General features: G+C 40.9%; 2 protein-coding genes across 2 annotated transcripts; one reads left to right on the top strand and one right to left on the bottom strand.

Annotated features, from left to right (window-relative positions):
* Positions 1 to 598: 598 nt before the first annotated feature.
* fancf (FA complementation group F) lies at positions 599 to 1,797 on the top strand (the record flags this gene model as incomplete). Its single annotated transcript, XM_079223715.1, has 1 exon — positions 599 to 1,797. The coding sequence occupies one exon, from the start codon at positions 599 to 601 to the stop codon at positions 1,622 to 1,624; it is 1,026 nt and encodes a 341-aa protein (XP_079079841.1). The 3' UTR covers positions 1,625 to 1,797.
* Positions 1,798 to 9,279: 7,482 nt separating this feature from the next.
* Positions 9,280 to 19,503, bottom strand: LOC306741430 (vesicular glutamate transporter 2.1-like; the record flags this gene model as incomplete). The annotated part of the gene is made up of 12 exons (XM_079223714.1): positions 9,280 to 9,609; positions 11,027 to 11,154; positions 11,246 to 11,356; positions 11,442 to 11,574; positions 13,509 to 13,658; positions 13,742 to 13,884; positions 14,759 to 14,845; positions 15,074 to 15,161; positions 16,046 to 16,160; positions 17,139 to 17,257; positions 17,715 to 17,970; positions 19,418 to 19,503. 12 exons carry the CDS (start codon positions 19,501 to 19,503, stop codon positions 9,280 to 9,282), a joined length of 1,746 nt encoding a protein of 581 aa, XP_079079840.1.
* Positions 19,504 to 19,779: the final 276 nt, after the last annotated feature.

Raw genomic sequence — 19,779 nt, 5'->3', positions numbered from 1 at the left:
CAGAAATGCATGAATGAGGATTTTTTTCTTTAATTAGATGGGCTTTGTTTTTACAGTAGTATTGATGTAATATAGAGAATGCACTGTATGTTCGAAAATAAACATCAAAATCCAAACAAAATCCAGATGTTTCGCTTGCCTCAATTCTTCACTTTTTTGTGCATGTTACTGGTGTTACTCGGTGGCTTTTATTTTGAAGGAATACATTTGCTAAAGCTTAGCACTCAAGAACGCATGCGCAGTAGTACAAGCGGGACAAACAGACTGCCGGTGTAAAGGAAAAGCAGTAAGCACATTTCTACTAAATATTCCTTTAATAGTTTGTCATACTCTCTTTTGTGTGTGAGGCTGGATATACTCTAAAACAGCTTTCGTTCAAATTAACTTTGTTTTGAAACGTGACACCGGAAGCCCTGTTCTAATCTAACGTTAACTGTTGCCAATAGCTAGGTAACATGTTCCTAACCCGCTAGCTAACGCTAGCTCAATAACGTTTAGCATTGGCTCGGTTTATCGGCGGCAGAAGACAGTTTGTTGAATGTTTAGCTCGCTAAAGTGTGTCTTCCCCTCTCAGTGAGCGTCCAGAGGACAGCGCCACATGGAGGCGGTGCTGAAGAACTTGGCGAGCTCCGCGGAGCTGCTGGCAGTGGCGGCTTGGAGCGGGGAGGTGGAGCGATGGGATAAACAAACTCTGTCCAGAGCTTTTCAATGGGCCGGGTACTGCGAACACCTCTTCTCCAGGTTTCACAATAACCCCGCGATAAGGAGGTGTATGGAGAAGCAGCTGCAGCTCACAAATCAAGGTTTGCGAGTTGCCTTCGCTGGATACATTGAAGTGTCCTTCTCAGACCTCTCTAGGTGTCAGCACTTGTTGCTTGTTGGGCTGTTGAGAAACCCCCAGCTGCCCATCTCCATCATGAAGATACTCTTCGACACTTCGAGTCCTGTAAACACCAAGCAGAGTGAGTGCTGGGACGTTACCGGCTTCTGCAGCCACATCATTCAATGCAAATCTGCTTGTAAAGTCCTGAGTCCTCTCACAGACTTGTCAGCTGTTGGTGCTGATGCTGAGGTGCAGGCAGTGATGCTGATGGATAGGTTGGATGCTGTGCTGAGCCCAGGCAGTGAAGCCTGCCGAACAGAGCGCATTCTAGACTCTGCTCTCCGGGGATTTGAAGGAGCACCAGGACATTTCTGTCTCGTCATCGCTGCAGCTCTGCTGACGAAGAAAAACTCTGATGCACAAAGTGCTTCACAGGACTTTCTCTTGGACTGGCTGCAGAAAGAACAAAGTGTGCTGCAGCACATGTGTTCAGGTCTGCCTGCTACACTTATTATAGACCTGACCAAAGAACATTTGAAATTTAGAGATGCATACTGGGATTTGCTGAAAAAGTGGGCATCTGATATGGAGTTCAGGATAAGTGAAGGGGACTGGGTTCAAACCAGAACAAACCCCAAAGTGTCCTTCAACAGACTGACTGAACACTTTCTAGGCTTGTGTGAGACCTGTGTGGAGGTCGAAAAGGAGCTAAATGTTCTGAAAATTTTAGATGGAGACTTTGATGTCAGAGGTCTGAGTGTGTGGGGAGACCTCCTGTCAGCTGTAAACAAATCAGTCTAATAATTATTTAGAGAACAAAGAGATGCCAAAATGTATCCAAATGTCTAAGTCTGTTCATATCTTTATGCAATGTATGACTATAGGGCTGGGTAATAAACCTCAGTGCTTTTTTGTTACCAATGAAAATGTGTCCATAGCGCAAAATATTGCGCAAAAATAAACTGCGTCGATGACTCAAAGCTGGAATCAAAGGTCCCCTCAGATTCAAAGTAGAATTTCAGTCATGATTTTGTTGATATCTTTATTAGGCTGAGGTATTAGTACCGAAACACTGGTATCATAAAAGCATTCGTAACGAAAAACTTTCAGTGCAAAATACGGATAAAAAGTGCACAAATCTATTTATTTTCCATTAAAATGTTTGATACTGATAGAAATGTAATTGCTGACGACATTCTATAAATGCTCACTTCAGTTGATTTTGAAGCCTTAACAGTATAATTATGTTTTTATTATAGGATCCATGCACCTTGTAATAATGGGATTAATTCTTTTTCTCAATACAGTTGTATTTTTGTTAAAAATGCCCATCTTACAAGGTTTGGACAGATGGTTGCATCACATGCAGTGAATAGTTAACGCTTTATAAATTAGTCTCTGGAGATTCAAGGCCTCATTTGGCCCCATAAATCCCACCTCGCTACCAAATTATATTATAGATGTACTGTTTAAAAACCGGTCTGTAGCTGCTGATTTATGAGGTCCTAGAAAATGGTCTTGGAGGACAAGGGGCTCTAAATAATTTGCCAAAAGAAAGGAAAGGCTTTGTGTAATCTAATTTACCCTTTTCTAAACGTACACACCTAAAATCATTTTCACTTTCTCACACACCATCTGTCAATATTGTCTCCTCCCAACAAAGCTGCACTCCTTCCGAATCTAAACATTTTGATTGGCTGAATGCCAGTGACGTGACTCGACTGCCAATTCACACATCTCCGACCTCGCCCATGTGTCAGACCACCTCTGCGGCGAGGGATCAGTTAGTCAGATGAGGCGTCTTCAATCAAACGCTCCACAATAGCCGGTGTGTGACATAACTGTGGCAGACAGCGGATTAGAGAACCGGCCGCCGTGTGGAAGGAAACACCAACACGACCACGGCTCGTTTAACACGCCACAAAAGCCATTCACATCCAGACAGACAAGGGTCACTGAGTAAGGGGATGCATGTACACAACCAATTTATTTCCATCCAATGAAGAACATATGCATCTGGCTGGATGGAAACCAACAATGATTGAATGGATCTCACCTGCTCCTGCGGTTATAGACAGATGCTAATAAATTAATCTAGATTTTCAGCATGTTAGATCAGATTTTAGCCAGTTCGGTATTCAAAGAAAAATAATTAAAGGACACTTTACTGGAGTTTATTCAGCTAAGATGCTTCATCCTCTCCATGTTACCAAATCAGCAATTATTGATTAGCCTTTGGGATTGAACACAGTTTTTTTTCCCTTCATTTTTAGATTTTGTTTCTCACTCTTCTTCACAGCCTTACACATATCTGGCAGAGTGTCTCAGCACCCGCGCCAATGATTCAGACGTGTTGGTCTCACTCCAAATTAGAAGCCTACAAATAATGCCTGTATCTCTATTAAATCAGAACATGATTTACAGATTATTTATAAAGGTGAAATGATGCCCATGTCAGACAACTGATAATAACAAGGAAAGCCCATTATTTTCAATGTCTTTATGCCAAAGAATATTTAGCTTTCTTTGACAGGGAGCTGCGGTATTGTATTATAAATAACTGTTTTCACTTTCACAGGATTAAAACCCTTCTATAATATAAAGCAGCTATTTACTGACCTGTTTTTTTTTTCTTTGTCCCATAAATGGGATCAAATTGCCCTCTGCTCTTAGCCTGCAAGGTGAAATTACAGGTTTTCTTATTGTATCACTTCAAACAGCAGGGGATCGACAGCCCCATAATATCTGCACCAGCCCATTTTAAATGTGAGGTTTGCTTCGAGACGCCTCTTAAATCTGTTCTAGTAGCCACTAATCTCTTGAAAAATAAATTTAGTATTTGTGGGAATTCAGTATGTAGCATTCTATCTTTTATTTAAAAAAAAACACTTGTCCCAAGCGAGGATATGAAATTAGAACTGAAGAGCACAGCATTTCCTGCTCTCACGTCCTATCCGTGGCTTGCTTTTGATTCTGTCCATTGTATTATTGTGTCAGTGCGGAGCAGCACACTGCAGTGTGACATGCTGAGGGCGACTGCTGTTCAGCAGCTTCTAAAGGGTCATGAAGGATAGCATTCATTAAAACTCATCCAGCCCCCATCTGGTGGTGTGAATAGGGAGTCCTCTGAGGGGCGAGGTGTAGAGCCCTCCCTCGGCACGCGCCTAAGCCGCTCCAGCCTGGCCCCTGTCTGGCCTCGGTGACGGATCACAGAGGCGGGGGGGGGGGCCCTCCGCACACCTGTGTCCCACTCAGAGGATGCTGATCAGTGGCCGTCATCATCAGGCATGCGTAGAGGAAGAGGGATTGTCGCTTTTATTAGGCATTTTTTTTCTTCTGTGAAGCTGTAAAGAAAAGGTGGCTGGAAGTGTAATGCTTCTGCAGTCATTATGAGATGTGAAGAACAGAATGAAAGAAGTTCACGTTGTTATTTCCAGGACATCCCATGAAAACTGCGCTGTCAGACACTCCAGCGAGGTGCTGTGGTTGCAGAAACTTGACTGTATTTGTGCACATAAGGAAAGAGAGGGCACTGAGTTAAATAAAATCCACAACAAAAGAAAGTAGAGCTGCAACGATTACTCCATTATGACATTAATTGTTTAATGCTGCCATAAAGGAATGCTAGCTATTTTATGGTTATGGAATGCCCCTTTTTGTATGACATGCGGGAGATTAAAACACAATTCAAGTTGTAAAATATGTTCCCTTGTCAGCAAATTAATCATCGTCATTCCATCCAGATTTCAAAGCAAAGCACTGGCTTCAACGAGAATATCGTGTCAAATCTTATCAGCCTCTCCTCCTTTGTCTGAGTGTGATACGAGCTTGATATGAGCATGCTGTAGAGAGGAGGGTATGAAGCTGTCAACGTAATGTGATATGGGGGAGGGGAACTGAAAGGACCTGTGATAGATTACCTCACATGCAACTGTAGGAAACCAGTTTTGTGGAGGAAAAACAATTGGATGTAGCAACGCCCCTCCTCTTTCTCTGATTGTGGAAGATGCAATTCTCACTCCTCATATGGCGGGTCTGAAAATGTAGCACTTAGATGGCATCCCTGTTGCCCCGCCTCAGTACTGGGTTAGTAGTTTGATACTAAATCATGACAGCACACAGATCTTGTTACTTTCGGAGGAGATAAACAAGATGGAGATCTTTTACAGGGGACGCCATTTGCATATCACAAAAAGGAGTGCGGGTTTTTTCATCTTAAGCAGAAGCTCTTCGCAAAAACAAGACATTTAAAAAAATCATGTCAAGGAGATTCAGTAATCTTATTTCTATATATATATATATATATATATATATATATATATATATTTATTTATATATATATATATATATATATATATATATTTATTTATTTATATATATTCTGTATATTGGTTTTAGTTTGCACATGGGTGGAGAGCAGAGACATATAACATGTCTGGTAATACAGACTGATTTGGGGTGTCGAGCTCACCATTAATAAAGCAATTGGCAAGGGAGGAGAAGGAGGCGTATATATATTCAATTGCCCCAGGGTAGTGTAATGTCACGCTCGGTGCCATAAAACAGTAATTACTCAATACTGCTTTGAAATTTGGGGTTGTAATTACTTCTTCTTTTTGCATATGAGGGATTTCAATTTTTGATTGTGAGTTAAAGGATATTCAGACAGCAGTTTGGAGAGATCGCTGTGTACAATTTGGATTGCAGACTAGAGAAGAGAGAAGGGATCGGGAGGATAATTGCATGCTAGCTGCGTCCCAGGGGAGGAGTGCAACCCCGTCATCAAACACTCATTCTGGCTGGGCCTCATCCCATTACAGTCCCCCAGGAGCCACACCGCACCTGCCCCACAGACTACTCAATCCCCCTTCGCTTGCCTACAAGATTACACCACCAGACAAACAGCGTCTCTAAAACATATACAGTTTTTGAGATGCTGCAAAAACAACAGAGTGGGCGGAGGTTAGTGGCAGGTAAATGCTGAGAGAATTCCCACTTATGAATGAAATGCAGCCCAAATGTTGTCCAATTATCGCGCGCCCCAACAGGCACGTCACCGGAGCAACAGCCATGACCACTCCGGCTGGTTAGGCATGAGAAAACATGTTCCACGTGGCTGGTGACACAATTGTGTTTTCTGTCAAATTAACATGTGCACCGAGAAGCAGGCGGTGGTGAGCGTTAATGGTTTCCCTCCTCAGCCAGGCAGATAATCGGAGGAGAAACTGAGATTTACTGTAATTGCTGCCAATGCTGCTTCTGGGAGTGTTTTGGACATGGAGCTGCTTCCTGTGATCGAAGCATCAGTCAACACGGAGCAAGGCTACTACAGACTCAATGCTGCAGGAGGAACACATTTAATGGCTACCTGTTGGTCACATTGACATCATGCGTAATGAGGACCTTCAAGAAGCTGGTCAGAGCACTAATGATGAACTGCTCCATGTGATTCATTCCCACCTGCAGATGCTGAAAGGCACAGGCAGAATCACGGTCCTTGATTTATCCAGACTCGCACACACCACCGAGCCCTTCCCGCTGTAAGGAGATGCTCTGATGCACGAGGAGGGATGGACGCCATATTTTCCTGAATTATTTACCACATCTCTGACGCGCTGCAGTTCGTCGGCCTCCAGAGCAGCGTGTTTAACAACATACTGCAGCGCAGCACAGAGCCACCACAGAAGGTATTATCCCCTTTCTTGTTCACTCTGTACATCTGATTTCAGATTTAACTGTGAGTCATAAGACTTCACGTTCTCTCACGACTCCCTGAATGTGAGGTTCATTCTGTTTTTGCCTTGTAACAGTCCTTTATCTATTGACGTTCTTCAGTTAAGATTAACAGGTAGAAATTTCCATCTGCTTCTTTCTTCTCAAATCTTTCTTTTCATAAGAATTTCTTTAATAAAATGAATGTTTATATTTATAAACCTTAACAGACGCATCCTGATATTTCAAACAGTAAATGCTGCTACTGATTTTCATTGGATGGCGTCACAGCAGAAGGAAGTTGCAAGGAACTAATGTTGCATTCAGGTTTCACCTTGTAAAATCAGTATTTTGCACTGTTTATTCAACCTGTACATTTATGTCTCGTGGTTGCTTGTAACATTGATAATGTAGGAATCGATCCTTCTTCTATGACTGCACTCATTGTAAGTTACATCAAGTATTTAAATAGCATGTAAATTAACTGTCTAGGCTATGTAATGAGCATTGGTGTCTTGTATGTGTTTGTATTCATTACTTTTCTAGCAAACATGAAATACTAATAATTCTGAAATGCAGGTATAGCAAAGATAGCATGACCGTGCTTGTCACCAACATTTATACTGAATTAAAACTTTCGTGAGAAGCATTTTTGTTTTAAAAGTCCAATACGCTCAAGAGTTAAATAGTATTGATTTTGCAGGAATTAATGCAGGAGCTGGGTCAATAGTTGAATATGTTGAATGTAACACTGTAACACCTCAGTTGTGTAGAAGAGGACACACTGGGGAAACAGGATAGTTAATATTCTCACAAAGTGTTTTCTTTTTTAGTCATGCCTACGATCTTTTTATTTTCCTCTACAACTCAGAGAAATGTTAGATGCTGCTGAGAGGTTTAATTGGTTCATCACAGTTTTTTGCACCGACATGACACATCTTCATCCACACTGCTTATTAAAGATTGGACTCTTAGGGAAGGCAGACAATAACCCTGGTTTATAAGGACGCAAACTCCAGTAATAGCGTAACATTGCTGCTTTCCTTTTACCAATTACCAAGCTACAGGGTCCAATAACCACCCCTGGACTCCAGAGACCTCAGACATTGATTTACTAATGAGAAACGTGGAGAGAATTGGTGATGCACGACACTGATTGGAGAAGGTGGTTAACTGGTAAGGTAGTCTGGCTCCAGTCTCTGAAGACCACTAACCTTCAGACAAACAGCTGAGTGTCCTCCAGTACATCACATCAACACACACGAGGAAAAGAAGACGAACGACAAAGGATGACTTTTGGTTGTTTAGTTTTTTTATAAAATGATAGTATTTTTTATACTTTTAACACTTTTGACATCAACATACCTCTTCATTAAACACAATATTAGAAGCCATAAAATCACATTTATCTGTTTACATAAACTTTAGGCACAAAGCCGTAATAGCATCTTTTGGTCATCTTAAACATTCTTAAATATTCATATATTTTAAACATCCTTGCAAATTCCATACAGCAATTAAAGAAAGTGTTCAAATAGCAAATTAATTCAGGTGGAAGAGCGATCTATTAACGCAAAAGGTCCACTCAAACGTGACAATATCAAAGTGTCAACAAAGTACTTTTGGTGACAATGAGAACAACCAAGAAACACCAAGAGAGCACAACAACCTGGTTGTTCACATACATTACTGCATTCCTCGCTGTCAAAATGCAACATGTGCTGCATCATGAGCACTAAAGCTGGATTCTCCAGACACTAGTAATTTGTTAAAACACACACCTTAATGTTGAGCATCACATGACTCCAAAACAATTACAGTTAGATACAGCAAGCCAGTGTTACATTACAAAACAGAATGTGATGGGTGGCGGCTGGTACACAGAATTTATTGCAGTGCACACCAAACATCAATAAACAATGTCTTCTGAGCAATCGCCTTCAAAACTTTTTTAATTTGTCTCACATCACGACTGGCACCTGATTATGAAAGTTCATCTTATTATTTATCATGGCAGAAGACGCTTATCTAAGAACAAAGCAGTGAGCCGAATGAGGACTATCGATGACTGTGAGGCGGCTGCATCTGAAACATTGATCTGAGCAAATTCATGCAACAAACACACACTAAAACTCTACGGTTCAACTTCACTCACGCTATTTTTGTCTTATAGTGTATTATAGGCCTCGCTCGAGGAGGAGACCTTTTTTTGCAAGCAGACATCTCCCTGAAAAGGTACTGTCCATGAAAAATATGGCCTTTTATATTAATGTTAACACAGATCAACGACCCAAAATCCACAATAGTCTCACAGAAACAGTATACAGGTATGAACAATACATAAAACACATTTGAGAAACAGAATAAAATCTTGTTTTAGAATACTAGAATATAGTTTCAGTGCAATCAGAGTGGTATTTCAGAGAAAGACCCTATACGATGGTCAACTGCAGTGTCATCTGGTTCATGTTGTTCAAGTAGATTGATGAGGTTTGAGTGCCTAAGAAGTACAACATAGGCCTGCAGTTTTCTTTGCTCTCTTTATAGTGAAGCCCTACTGTAGGTAGATGTCATGAGAGACGTGTGAGCATCTAATAAGGATTGTTCTGCATTGCAATAAACTATTTCTTTACATTGGCTTTTTGAAACTAGTTACTTGAATACATAGAATGGATTTAAATATCTAAGTTAATGTTGTGCAATCCGTGATGGAGAGTCTGTTTCTGTAAACAGACTAGTCTGGCTTAAGAGTAGCCGCGCTCAGCGTATACCTTTCTGACCGGTTCCTGAACATACTCTTCCGTCTTATCCCAGTCCTGAACCCAACCTCCGTTCAGCTGTGCAGTGGCCCCGTAGCTTTTAGCCGGACCGCCCATGGCGCCGTAACTCTGCGTGGTGTCTCCCGTCTCTTCGGCCAGCTCATCCTCATCGATGAAGCCACACTTCTCTTCGCTGGTTTCTTCAGGGTCGGCCCATGGCTGTTTCTCCCCAGATGCAAAGATCCCATAAAACACCACTCCCCCGTAATGCACCAGGGAAGCAATGAGGAAGACGTACTGCCATTCGTCTCGCGTCTAGAGACAGAAAACAGTTGCAGCCAGGCTAAGTCACTTCTTTAATAAGGCCATGATCGTGTGTTTACTCAACTGACTTCTTACCATGAGCAGTGTGCTCCTAAATGTACGGCCACAGCCCCCACAGCTTTGGTTTCACATGAGAGATTCCTGTACTTTGGTTTTTGTCTGTGCTCTTCCCACGTTTGAAGTTAGTATTGGACAAAGGGGATGTCATGATCTATGTGCCGGCCTAACAATCAGGATTTGTCAACATCTGAATCAGTTTAATGACAGTTGTGGTGTTGTCTTTCAATATCAAATATCAAATGTAAAATATTATCAAACTACAGCCAACCAGTCCTGATGAAGCCAAGCTTTTGTGAAGTGAAAAATAGATTTACCAATTTGTAATCTTGTGTCCCTGTTTTAATTGTTCATGTATCACTTGCTACATGCTAAATATGTGTATTTTATACATTAACAAAGTTATATATACAGTATATATAGTTTTTCAGAGTTTTTCTCTCTGAAAAACATAAAAGTCTTCTTGATGATCCAATCAAATATGATTTGGAGCAACTATCTAATCTGACCATCATATAAAACCGCACTTGAGTGTTAGCTTGTGGATGTATAGCCAGCAGAGCAGCAGAGCATAGAGTGTGATTTCAGCTGGCACTCACTTGGTTTACATTTCTACAAATTGTGGTTATCCTCCTCTTGATCACGGTGAAGGAAGTGCAGCTTTTACAGCTGCACTTCCTTCACGGGTCAGACGGCTCCATCTCATGCCACTGCCACTTTTGAGTGATCCAATAAATATGTTTGATTAGATTGAAATTCCTCTTGTTACTAAACCCCGTCCACACATCCTGTCCCTCATCGGAAAATACAACACAGCACTAATGCTAAAGATGCTCTAATTGTCGTCAACACATTCTTATTCCCAATGCGTCAAAGATGGACGCCTGGTCACTGGCTTTATACTTGAAGATATGACGCTCTACATAACATCGCGCCTCAGTTTTGAACATTTCAGGGACGGCAGTTTCTACTCGTTACATGCATGGTGTCTTTTCAAAATGTCTCCACAGAACGTTAGCAACAAAACACCTTGCTCTTTACACCACGTAAGTTGCCCAGACAGTCTAATAATGACGAGGATGAGTGTACAGGGTGTCACATAGAGTCGCTAAAGGGTGCCTCGCTTACGTCAGTATTAGATGCTGAGGAACACTGACCATCTGTGGGTATTTAACGAGTTGGTAGTAAGACCGGGTTGGCTTCATGACTTCTAACTTGTTGAATTCAATTGTTGCACATTTAGTTTTGAATATAGAACAAATACTCAAGATTTGAAACCACTTTTTCTATGGCTTTAAAAGTTCCTATCTGCATCAACATTCACATCGCTGTATGAATACAAATGACTCACCTTGTTCTTTGTCATGGCTCCTACTATTAGAGGGCACACCATCCCTGACAGGGTACCCACCCCGTTGGATATACCCATGAGGATGCTGGCATAGCGAGGAGCGATGTCTAGATGGTTGACATTGAAACCTGCAGCAACAAAGAGTGAATATTCAGATGTTTGTGCTCTTTTGAGTAGCACAAAGGAATTTGATCTAGAATCCTTTGCTCTGAGACTCACCTGATATTGCAAATCCGCTAAAACCCACCGCCAGAACTAAGAAAGAGATGGCCACTCCCTTACTGTGGGAATAACCAACCACTAACAAGAAAGTGGCCTCCATACCAAACCCTAAAAACAACAAAAGAGTTACCTGATGGGTAATATGTATTTAGAATTATGGCAACAGACAGAGAGCTGATTATCAAAGCCTCACCTCCGCAGTTCATGATTTTCCGGACATTGGTGGTGGACATAAGGTCGTTGGCTCGCAGGTAGTCCGCTAACTGGCCTCCTAAGGGCACGATGATGGTCATGACCAAGTGAGGGAGCGCTGACACGATTCCAACCTGAAAAACCATCAAACACTTTTTCTGAAGCAGTTGTGACAACTACAAATAAACTGTCAAACAAAAATGATTCTTCTTCTATTCTCAGACCCAATCTGTGTGTCCATTTCATCCTCTGACGACAGTGTCACATCGGAGCAATAATTCACCCTCAGTAATCACAGCAGCCCACCCTGAAGCTGAATTACATCTGACAAACCGACTTGATTCATGCTTGACACTCTCCAGGGAAGGTGCAGATGATGAAATATTAAGATTAACTGGAATCTTCGTCTGGCACATTCACTCATGGAACAGTAAGATCAGAAAAGCACAGAAACACAACACCAAAACTTTCAGAATGCTATCATTGCAAAAACAAGACATTTTGTTTCAGAATCGGTATTCAAATCGATTTTCTTAAATCAAGTGAAAATTATAACAGAGGAGTAAAATAATCCCATTCATATGTTTTGTGAGAGGACTCACTAAAATCATTTTAGCCTTGAATCAATTTAAAATTGAGTTTGTGATATTGTCAGGGTAAATTAACATAAATTCATTAATCTGACTGAAAGCATTCAAGAAATTTAAGCAAACAATATACATTGTAAAAAGCCACTTCACTATGCACTCAGTTTGTCATCAACCCTCACAGTCTAAGGACATTTGCTCTTGATCAATTACAACAATGGAAACATTGGAGACATTGTTAGACACAATAGAGTGCTGCAGGAATGACGTAACTTTGGAGCAACCCTTGGAAGTTAGCATTGCACTGGTGGGCTGGTGTTTTTTTCCCCTGGATTTTGGATTATTGCAGAAAATAAACTCTGTGGCAAACACAAGTGAATGATACCTGCACATTTTGTTCAGCAAGATAATCCTCACCAATAAAAAAACAACTTTTTTAGGATACTTGGAAGCTTCAAACTCCATAAGAGGGGTATTTATTGACGTATTTCCTATTGTAGACCGAAACCCTAAAATATCCTTAGCTCCTGTGAACCACAAACCTTATTTCAGACATCTAACTGAAAACATATTCAAACAAATCCATTGGCTTCAATATGAGGGAGGCAGAAGAGCAACAATTTAGTTGTCGGATGTATTCCTTCAGCCCTCTATGTTTAACACAGTAACACCTGTTGTCAAGCAAGGTGCCCATTCAATCTGAATTATATCACATAACCATACTGCCATGCTATTTAGTTTTCCAGAAAAAGATTGAATATGTCCCAATACATCGTATGTCAAATGCAGTGTGCCAAAAATGCAAGGATGTTCTACTACATCCAAGCAAGCATGCTTTTCTGGCTATTCTGACCCACAATCCTCTCACAGCGGATATATGAGCAAGTTCAAGGTTCTCTGTTGAATGGGGAAGTAGTATGTCCCAGTTGAATGCATACAACATACAACTGAACATTTATAAGGGCAGCCCCCATAAGAAATAAGAAAAAGTATGCAATTTGGAACGCAGTGTCAGAAAACAAGTCTCAGGTATATGGACATGCTCTGATGCATGCTGGGAGGTTTCCTAACTAAACTGATACAAGCTATTTATTTTATGTTAACTCCAATAAAACTTTTTAAGTCTGAACTCATTTTTGGAGCACTTTTGGCAGAGGAAGTTCTGAACACAACATTAACATCACCTTATAAGTTGATATGATCATTGTTCATTGTGATTCGTGTTTTGGGTCAAACTATTTTCGCTTTGTTTTTGGTCCTAACAAACTCCTGAAGTAAATATCTGTCTCTTGAGCTGCTTAATTCTCCACAATGTTCAGCAGCTAGTTGCCAACCGTTAGACAGATCATAGCACAAGCAGCACTGCACTGAATTTGACCAATTCATGGCTGAGAAAATCTTAGTTTGTAATCTTGAACATTAAATCACACCATGTTAACATGTTTTTAGCTGACTCCAGGCATTATGGGGGATGTATTTACCTTGCTGATTTCAAAGCCAAACACCTCCTCAAAGTATGCAGGCTGGCTGATGAGGAGCAGATAAAAGGTCCAGCTCCTGCAGAAGTTGGCCACGATGATTGCATAGACGGGCATGGAGGTGAAGAACTTCCTCCAGGGAGTCTTGTATTTCTGTTCAGACAAACAGAGCATCAGCCGGACGTACAGCACTTGTCGAGGTGTTACAAATCAATGGATAGAGATTGAGAACTCACTTCCATTGCGCCCATCAGCTGGGCACTTTCCCCGATGCTCTCCTCAATGTAAAGGCGCTCCTCATTAGTGATGGTCGGGTGCTCCGCTGGGCTCTCGTAGGACACCAAGACCCAGAACATGTACCAGAATATCCCAAAGCACCCTGAACAGATCATCACAGTGATGACGTCAGGAACCAAACATGTCCGGCATTACAAACTCTGTGCAGCCAAACATTGCTCAGACCCACAGGCCAACTTTTTATTTGTATTCTAGTGCAGAGGCCAACTGTCTCAAAGACATTAAATATGTCATAAGATGCAGCCATAACAAATTAGCTTCAATGAGGAGCTGGTAAAAACTGATATATACATTATATGAGAACTGAGAAGATGCATTGTTTTGTTTGTGTTGTTTCTTCTTTTGAAAGGGACATAGTCTCCATTTAAGTTTCTGAACATCCACACAAGAGATGTAGTTGTATTCTAGCTGATCTCTGCTCTGGTTGAAGGTGGACAGAGAATTTATTGGATCACAAATCTGCATCAGCCAATGAGAATGATAGAGGTTTAATTTGTCCTACCAATAGGTTCAACAACGCTACCTAGCTTGGAAGATGTCACTCAATCATTCAATACAGGCCCACGAAGTCCCAAGCAGTTTTTGGGAGCATTTTAGGAATTCAAATGTTCTATAAATCATACTATGGATGATAAGGGGAAAGTTTGGTGTATGTACTTTTTACTGAAGTGGAGATTTCAGGCTCAGACTACAAAGATATGCATTACATACATTTTGCAGTTGAATGGGGGGAAAACTGCCCAGTTGATTACTTACATTAAGACAAGTATGTGTTGTAGTTTTCTGAGATGCTATAAAAGCTAGATTTTGGTGATTTTAGAAGAAATTTACAGACACAAATAGACAAAGTTTGTTGTTATGGAAACAAAATAGCCCATCGAAATTGACCATGATGAGAAACAATGTTTTTGCCTGTTAAGCCTGGCCTTAAATCTACTCATGACAGTGATACTCACCATAGAGATAGAAGACAGAGGGCCATCCAGTGTACTGAACCAGGATCCCAGCCAGAGGCATGGCTATCACTGCACCAGCATAGGACCCTGAACGAGACAAAATACTATGAGCAAGCAGAATTTGATCAGAATTTTGATTCAGACTGCATGTGTTGTCCCATTGTCTAGTGACAGAAGTGTCCAGTACACCTTTACACACAATTCAGGAGCAATATTTTGTCATTCTAAACCTGCTTTTCAGTGTATGAAGTAATATGATTGTAAAATCGATATGACACTAATGAATCAGTCACAGAAACGTTATAGACTTTGTACCACAGAAGGAGATGGTTGCAAGACGACTTCTTTCCATTGGCGGAGCCCATTTACTCCAGATCCCGTGGCAGGCTGGATAAGTCACTCCCTGCACGGTGACAAATGACGTTACAGTCACAGATAATTTTACATCTATTTTTCCACTTTCAGTCAATATCATTTACATATTCTGATTCTACCTGATTGACCAAGTCTGTTCTTATTTGTCAAAGACATACAAGACAAATTGTAGTTAATAACAAACAAACTGACATGCATTGTAGCTGACCTTTTCTAATAGAAACTAATGGGTTAGGTGTGAGGCAGTGCAGGCTCAGGCTGACCACCCACTTCATGAAAAAAATACTGAATTGCTCCTATTAAATCTTCATTACACACTAAGTGGCATACAATCAACTATTGATAGACACAAATTGCTGGGGCTTGCAGTGGGAGACACCCTGAAATGCTAATGTTTCATTTGCAGTAATAAGTCGATGGGTGCTGAGCACGGGCGGCGCGCTCTCTCAATGGTCACGAGCTGCTATTGAAAATACAGAAAAGCAAAATTACAAAGGAGAATAACCTTCAGTCTAATAATAGCGTCTCTCTCTGAAATAATGTCTGTTGCGCTGGAGGCACCGCCCGCATCAAGTGGTTTTCATGTCTTTTGTTATACATGTTTCTATGTGAACATAGAGTAAACCAACATGCATCAGCCCTGCTATTCAGAGGTTTACGATGTTGGTGGACTAATCTGATTATTATGTACAGTATAATGAATGGAAACTCTCCTTAATGGGCTTCATTTTGTAAGTATAATAAAAAAGCCTGGGGATCTGTGAGAACAAGGGGATTTCTGTAAATCGTGGTCAAAAACAAAATGTCAGAACAATTTCATTCGGGTCAAGTTTAGCGCTCAGCATTATAATGAGGCATCATTTTTTAATCTGTTAAAGGTCAGGATTTGATGTGCAAACGGTGCATTCGTACCTCCACCAACCCTTGTAATATCCTCACAAAGATGACACATCCATAGTGCGTCCGGGCGGCAGAGGGAATGAACATGTTCAAGATGGATGTCAGCACAATGGCAGCACCGAAAACTCTGTATAAACAGTGTGTCGGGGTTATTTGTCAGAATATCGTCAAAACAAGATCATCCTATTCAAAGGAGAAACATGGCAGCAATATTGATTCAAGCATAAAACGTACACAGTTAAGTAGTACAAAATATCAAAACAATGTTATTTATGTGGGATTCTTTACTGGGAGAATTATCACTGATGAGGAACATACATAAAACCTAATTGGATGGCGCACCCACACCCACCCACACCCACCCACACACACACACACACACACACACACACACTCTCTCTCTCTCTCTCCCTCTCTCTCTCTCTTCATACAGAAGAGAGAGAGCAGGAGGTGTTTGCAGCAGAAGGCCTCAGTGGGCTCAGCTGACTTGGCATGATGAAGCTCTTCAAAGATTTGCATCTTATTTAGGCTTCATTTCCCTCATGAGAAATCAAACAACCATACTGTGGATGAACAAAAGCTTATACTGTGACCGTATCCCACTTTGGTTGCTTTTAGAGCATCATCACTTCTATATTTACATGGGTTTATAATGTGCCATTTTTATAGGTTTTTGTTCTTCTACAGTTGTTACATATTAGTTCTTTCTCCGTATCGTTTTGTCTAATTGCAGCTGACTAATCAGTTGTTGTTGTTGTGAAATAATGTGATTATGGAGGCAGAATGGCCATTGAAATCATACTACAATCATTACGTGGAGCCACATTTCACACTGCAGGGCTTTGGCTGATGTGGTTGCCATGCCTCTGAACATAAAGGATTAGACACGGTGGTCCCATGGGAGCTCATTAACATGAGGAGGCACGCCTGGTGGGCATCAGCCAAATCCCTCATATATCTGCTGTAAGGTCAGGGTCCTTCCTTCAAACCATGAGGCCGACATCCAAATATTGCACCTTTCCATTATAAATTATAACAAGGAACATACAACGGATACCAAGCCCCACCCACTCTATCCATTCGTAGTTTATTTATTTGCAGTTACCTGTTTGCAGCCAGTCTTGAGGAGATATACCCTCCTGGTATCTGCGTCACTATGTAGCCCCAGAAGAAGGAGCCATGAATCATCCCCACGGTCTCTGGGTCCCAGTTGAATTGCGCTTTCTTTCAGGAAAAAAAAGACACATTTAAATTTATTTTCCAGACATTTAAGAGAAGTTTACGTGGCGAAAAATTGTGAATGGTGTAATCAAAATGCTTCTCACCTAAGTGTGAAATACTGTCCATGTGTAAAATATTGTCAGAAAGACCATTTTATTTTATGCTATAAATACCTTTGCAGCGACAGCAGTAACGCGGTCGATTAATTAATTAAAGCACACAATAAGCAGATTTTTTTTTTAGGAAAATTACCAATGCAAATAAACAAAACCTATGTGTTTCTTTACTACATCTACAGGCCCAGCACAATAAATGCAATTTAAAAAATATACGCATGAGCTCAATTGAGGTTATCCAGTTATACGTGTGTATTAAAACCCATCAATCAACCCGTCTATTGGCTCTGGCCCTCATCACTTATTAAACACGTGGGCTCGTGAGAGGAGGAGTCACCACGCACCTCAACGACGATGATCTTGCCGTTTTGGTGGATCGTTCTGTTATTGACCATGCTGACGATGGCCACACCCAAGTTACACCGGATGCCGAAGGAGATGCAGAAGCCCATCCCGCTCAGCATCGCGATGATGTATCTGCGCGGAAGCCCGAAGCAAGTGCAGTCACACAGGGGCGTCTTCCGCTCCTGGTCCGCCTTGGGTCTCCCATCCTCCGTGAGCTCGATCGCCTCACCTGTCTGCTGCCGCTTTTCCAGCCTCCTGCAGGACACGAGTCGATTATATGTTGTTTTTTTTAGTTTTGTTCTTTAGATTTATTTCAATCTTGACACTTGGGTGCATGCGTTCAAACATCCATATTTAGCTGCATTTAAAGGAGCAAGAACTATCAGTGGAAAATGTGTGATTTCGTTGATTTTCTGCAACATCTATGTATGCTTTTTTACTCGTGCATTTATTACATGCCTCTCACAAGCTGCTCGCAGCTAATGCTGCAGATGAAATTAGCTTGTATCTTAATTACTTCGTGCTCTTTCAACGACAGGCCTTGACAATGTCTTCATTTCCTTTAATTTGGCTCAGGCCATTCAAAACCTGCTGCCTTTAAAGTCAAACTGCTTTTTATTTTATTTATTCGTTCCCTGCTGGAAATGTCTATGTTTCTGTTCAAGAAAGACTCGTTGACAGACGAGGAAACAATTATATTCATACCGCATTGCAGCATTATCAGCATCATCGTTGTTAAGAGTTAATTTTGCTCTTATAGTTTATTTATTAGCTCCCATAAATGTGGGGCTGGCATCTTACTTTGGTTTCTATTCAACATTTGGAGAAAGACATTTGAAGTTAATTAAAAAACAAACATACCATTGAAATGTGCAGGCCTCAGCCAGTAAAATCACAGGCCTGCTACAGTTTAAATGAAACCAACATATTTTTTTCTTGCATAGCTTTGAATCATATTTCTGTGTTAAAGCTTGGCATCAAGTTCAACAACTGCCATAAGGAGCAAAAAATACATGTTGTGTGTCTGCACAAATAATCGTCTACAATATGTGTAATTTATAAAGGTTACGTGTTTCCAGATGATTTGTGTAAGTATTCGTTTTTTTCGGGTTTAATATTCAACCAAAGACAATTTTATTCGCATTTACAAGTATGCCATAATTAAATGTGATACATGTGATTTATACATCTTGCGCCCTTACTCTGAATATTAAATTGAAGAGCTGTTTGCTTTCAAGTCAGTTATCAGTTTTCCTTTGGATTACATTTCATTTAGATCTGTCTGACAGTATAAAGAAAAAAGGAAGTCAATTGATATGAAGTACATCGATCTTGGATTAATACAGATGGATACATAAGGTAATAGATACCCGCCGACCTTGTGTCACGACTCGCTCTGTTTCATTAATTATTAAAAAACACCCACAGCAGCTGGTGGAGGGGATCATCCTCCAGGGAAATATCTGATCCTTAAATATTCGGGTCACACGACTCTGTTTTTAGCATCCTGTCCGTGATCCATCTCATAAAGAAGAGATTTCAATGTAATTCAGTAATAAGCACATTTAAAACCAGTGCACATCTTATGTGTGACATTCGTATGTGTGATCTTAACATCTGGATAGTTCCTATTTAAATTGATCATAACAGATAACATTCTGTACTCAAAAGACGTGCAGAAATGGGGATTTCTTTTCCTTACTTGTAAATCTTCCCGAGGGCCTTTCCTGCGATCTGTTTGATTCCCTCCTTGGTGGTAGGGGCAGCTTTTTCCGCGCCCGGCTCCATATCAAAATGATGTACGAAATTCTACAATATTATAATAAATGGAAGTGCTGCGAGCATATTGTGAAGATATTAATCCAAATAACGAGCTCCTGTCTTTTAGGCAGAAAACGTCTCGATGTCCTGATGAGATGAGCCAGAAAATGGAGAAGAGAGGAAACACGTTCAGTCTGAAAGGGCTGGTTTCACAGTCACAAAACAGCAGTCAAATAACTCCGCTTTTGCCTTGCGCAATGTTAATCCATGCAGTGCCATTTTAAGATCCACGCAGCGATTAGA

This window comes from Taurulus bubalis (assembly GCF_910589615.1).
Source record: "Taurulus bubalis genome assembly, chromosome: 9".
Classification (NCBI taxonomy): Eukaryota; Metazoa; Chordata; class Actinopteri; order Perciformes; family Cottidae; genus Taurulus; species Taurulus bubalis.
This window is presented reverse-complemented; position numbering and strand designations above follow the sequence as displayed.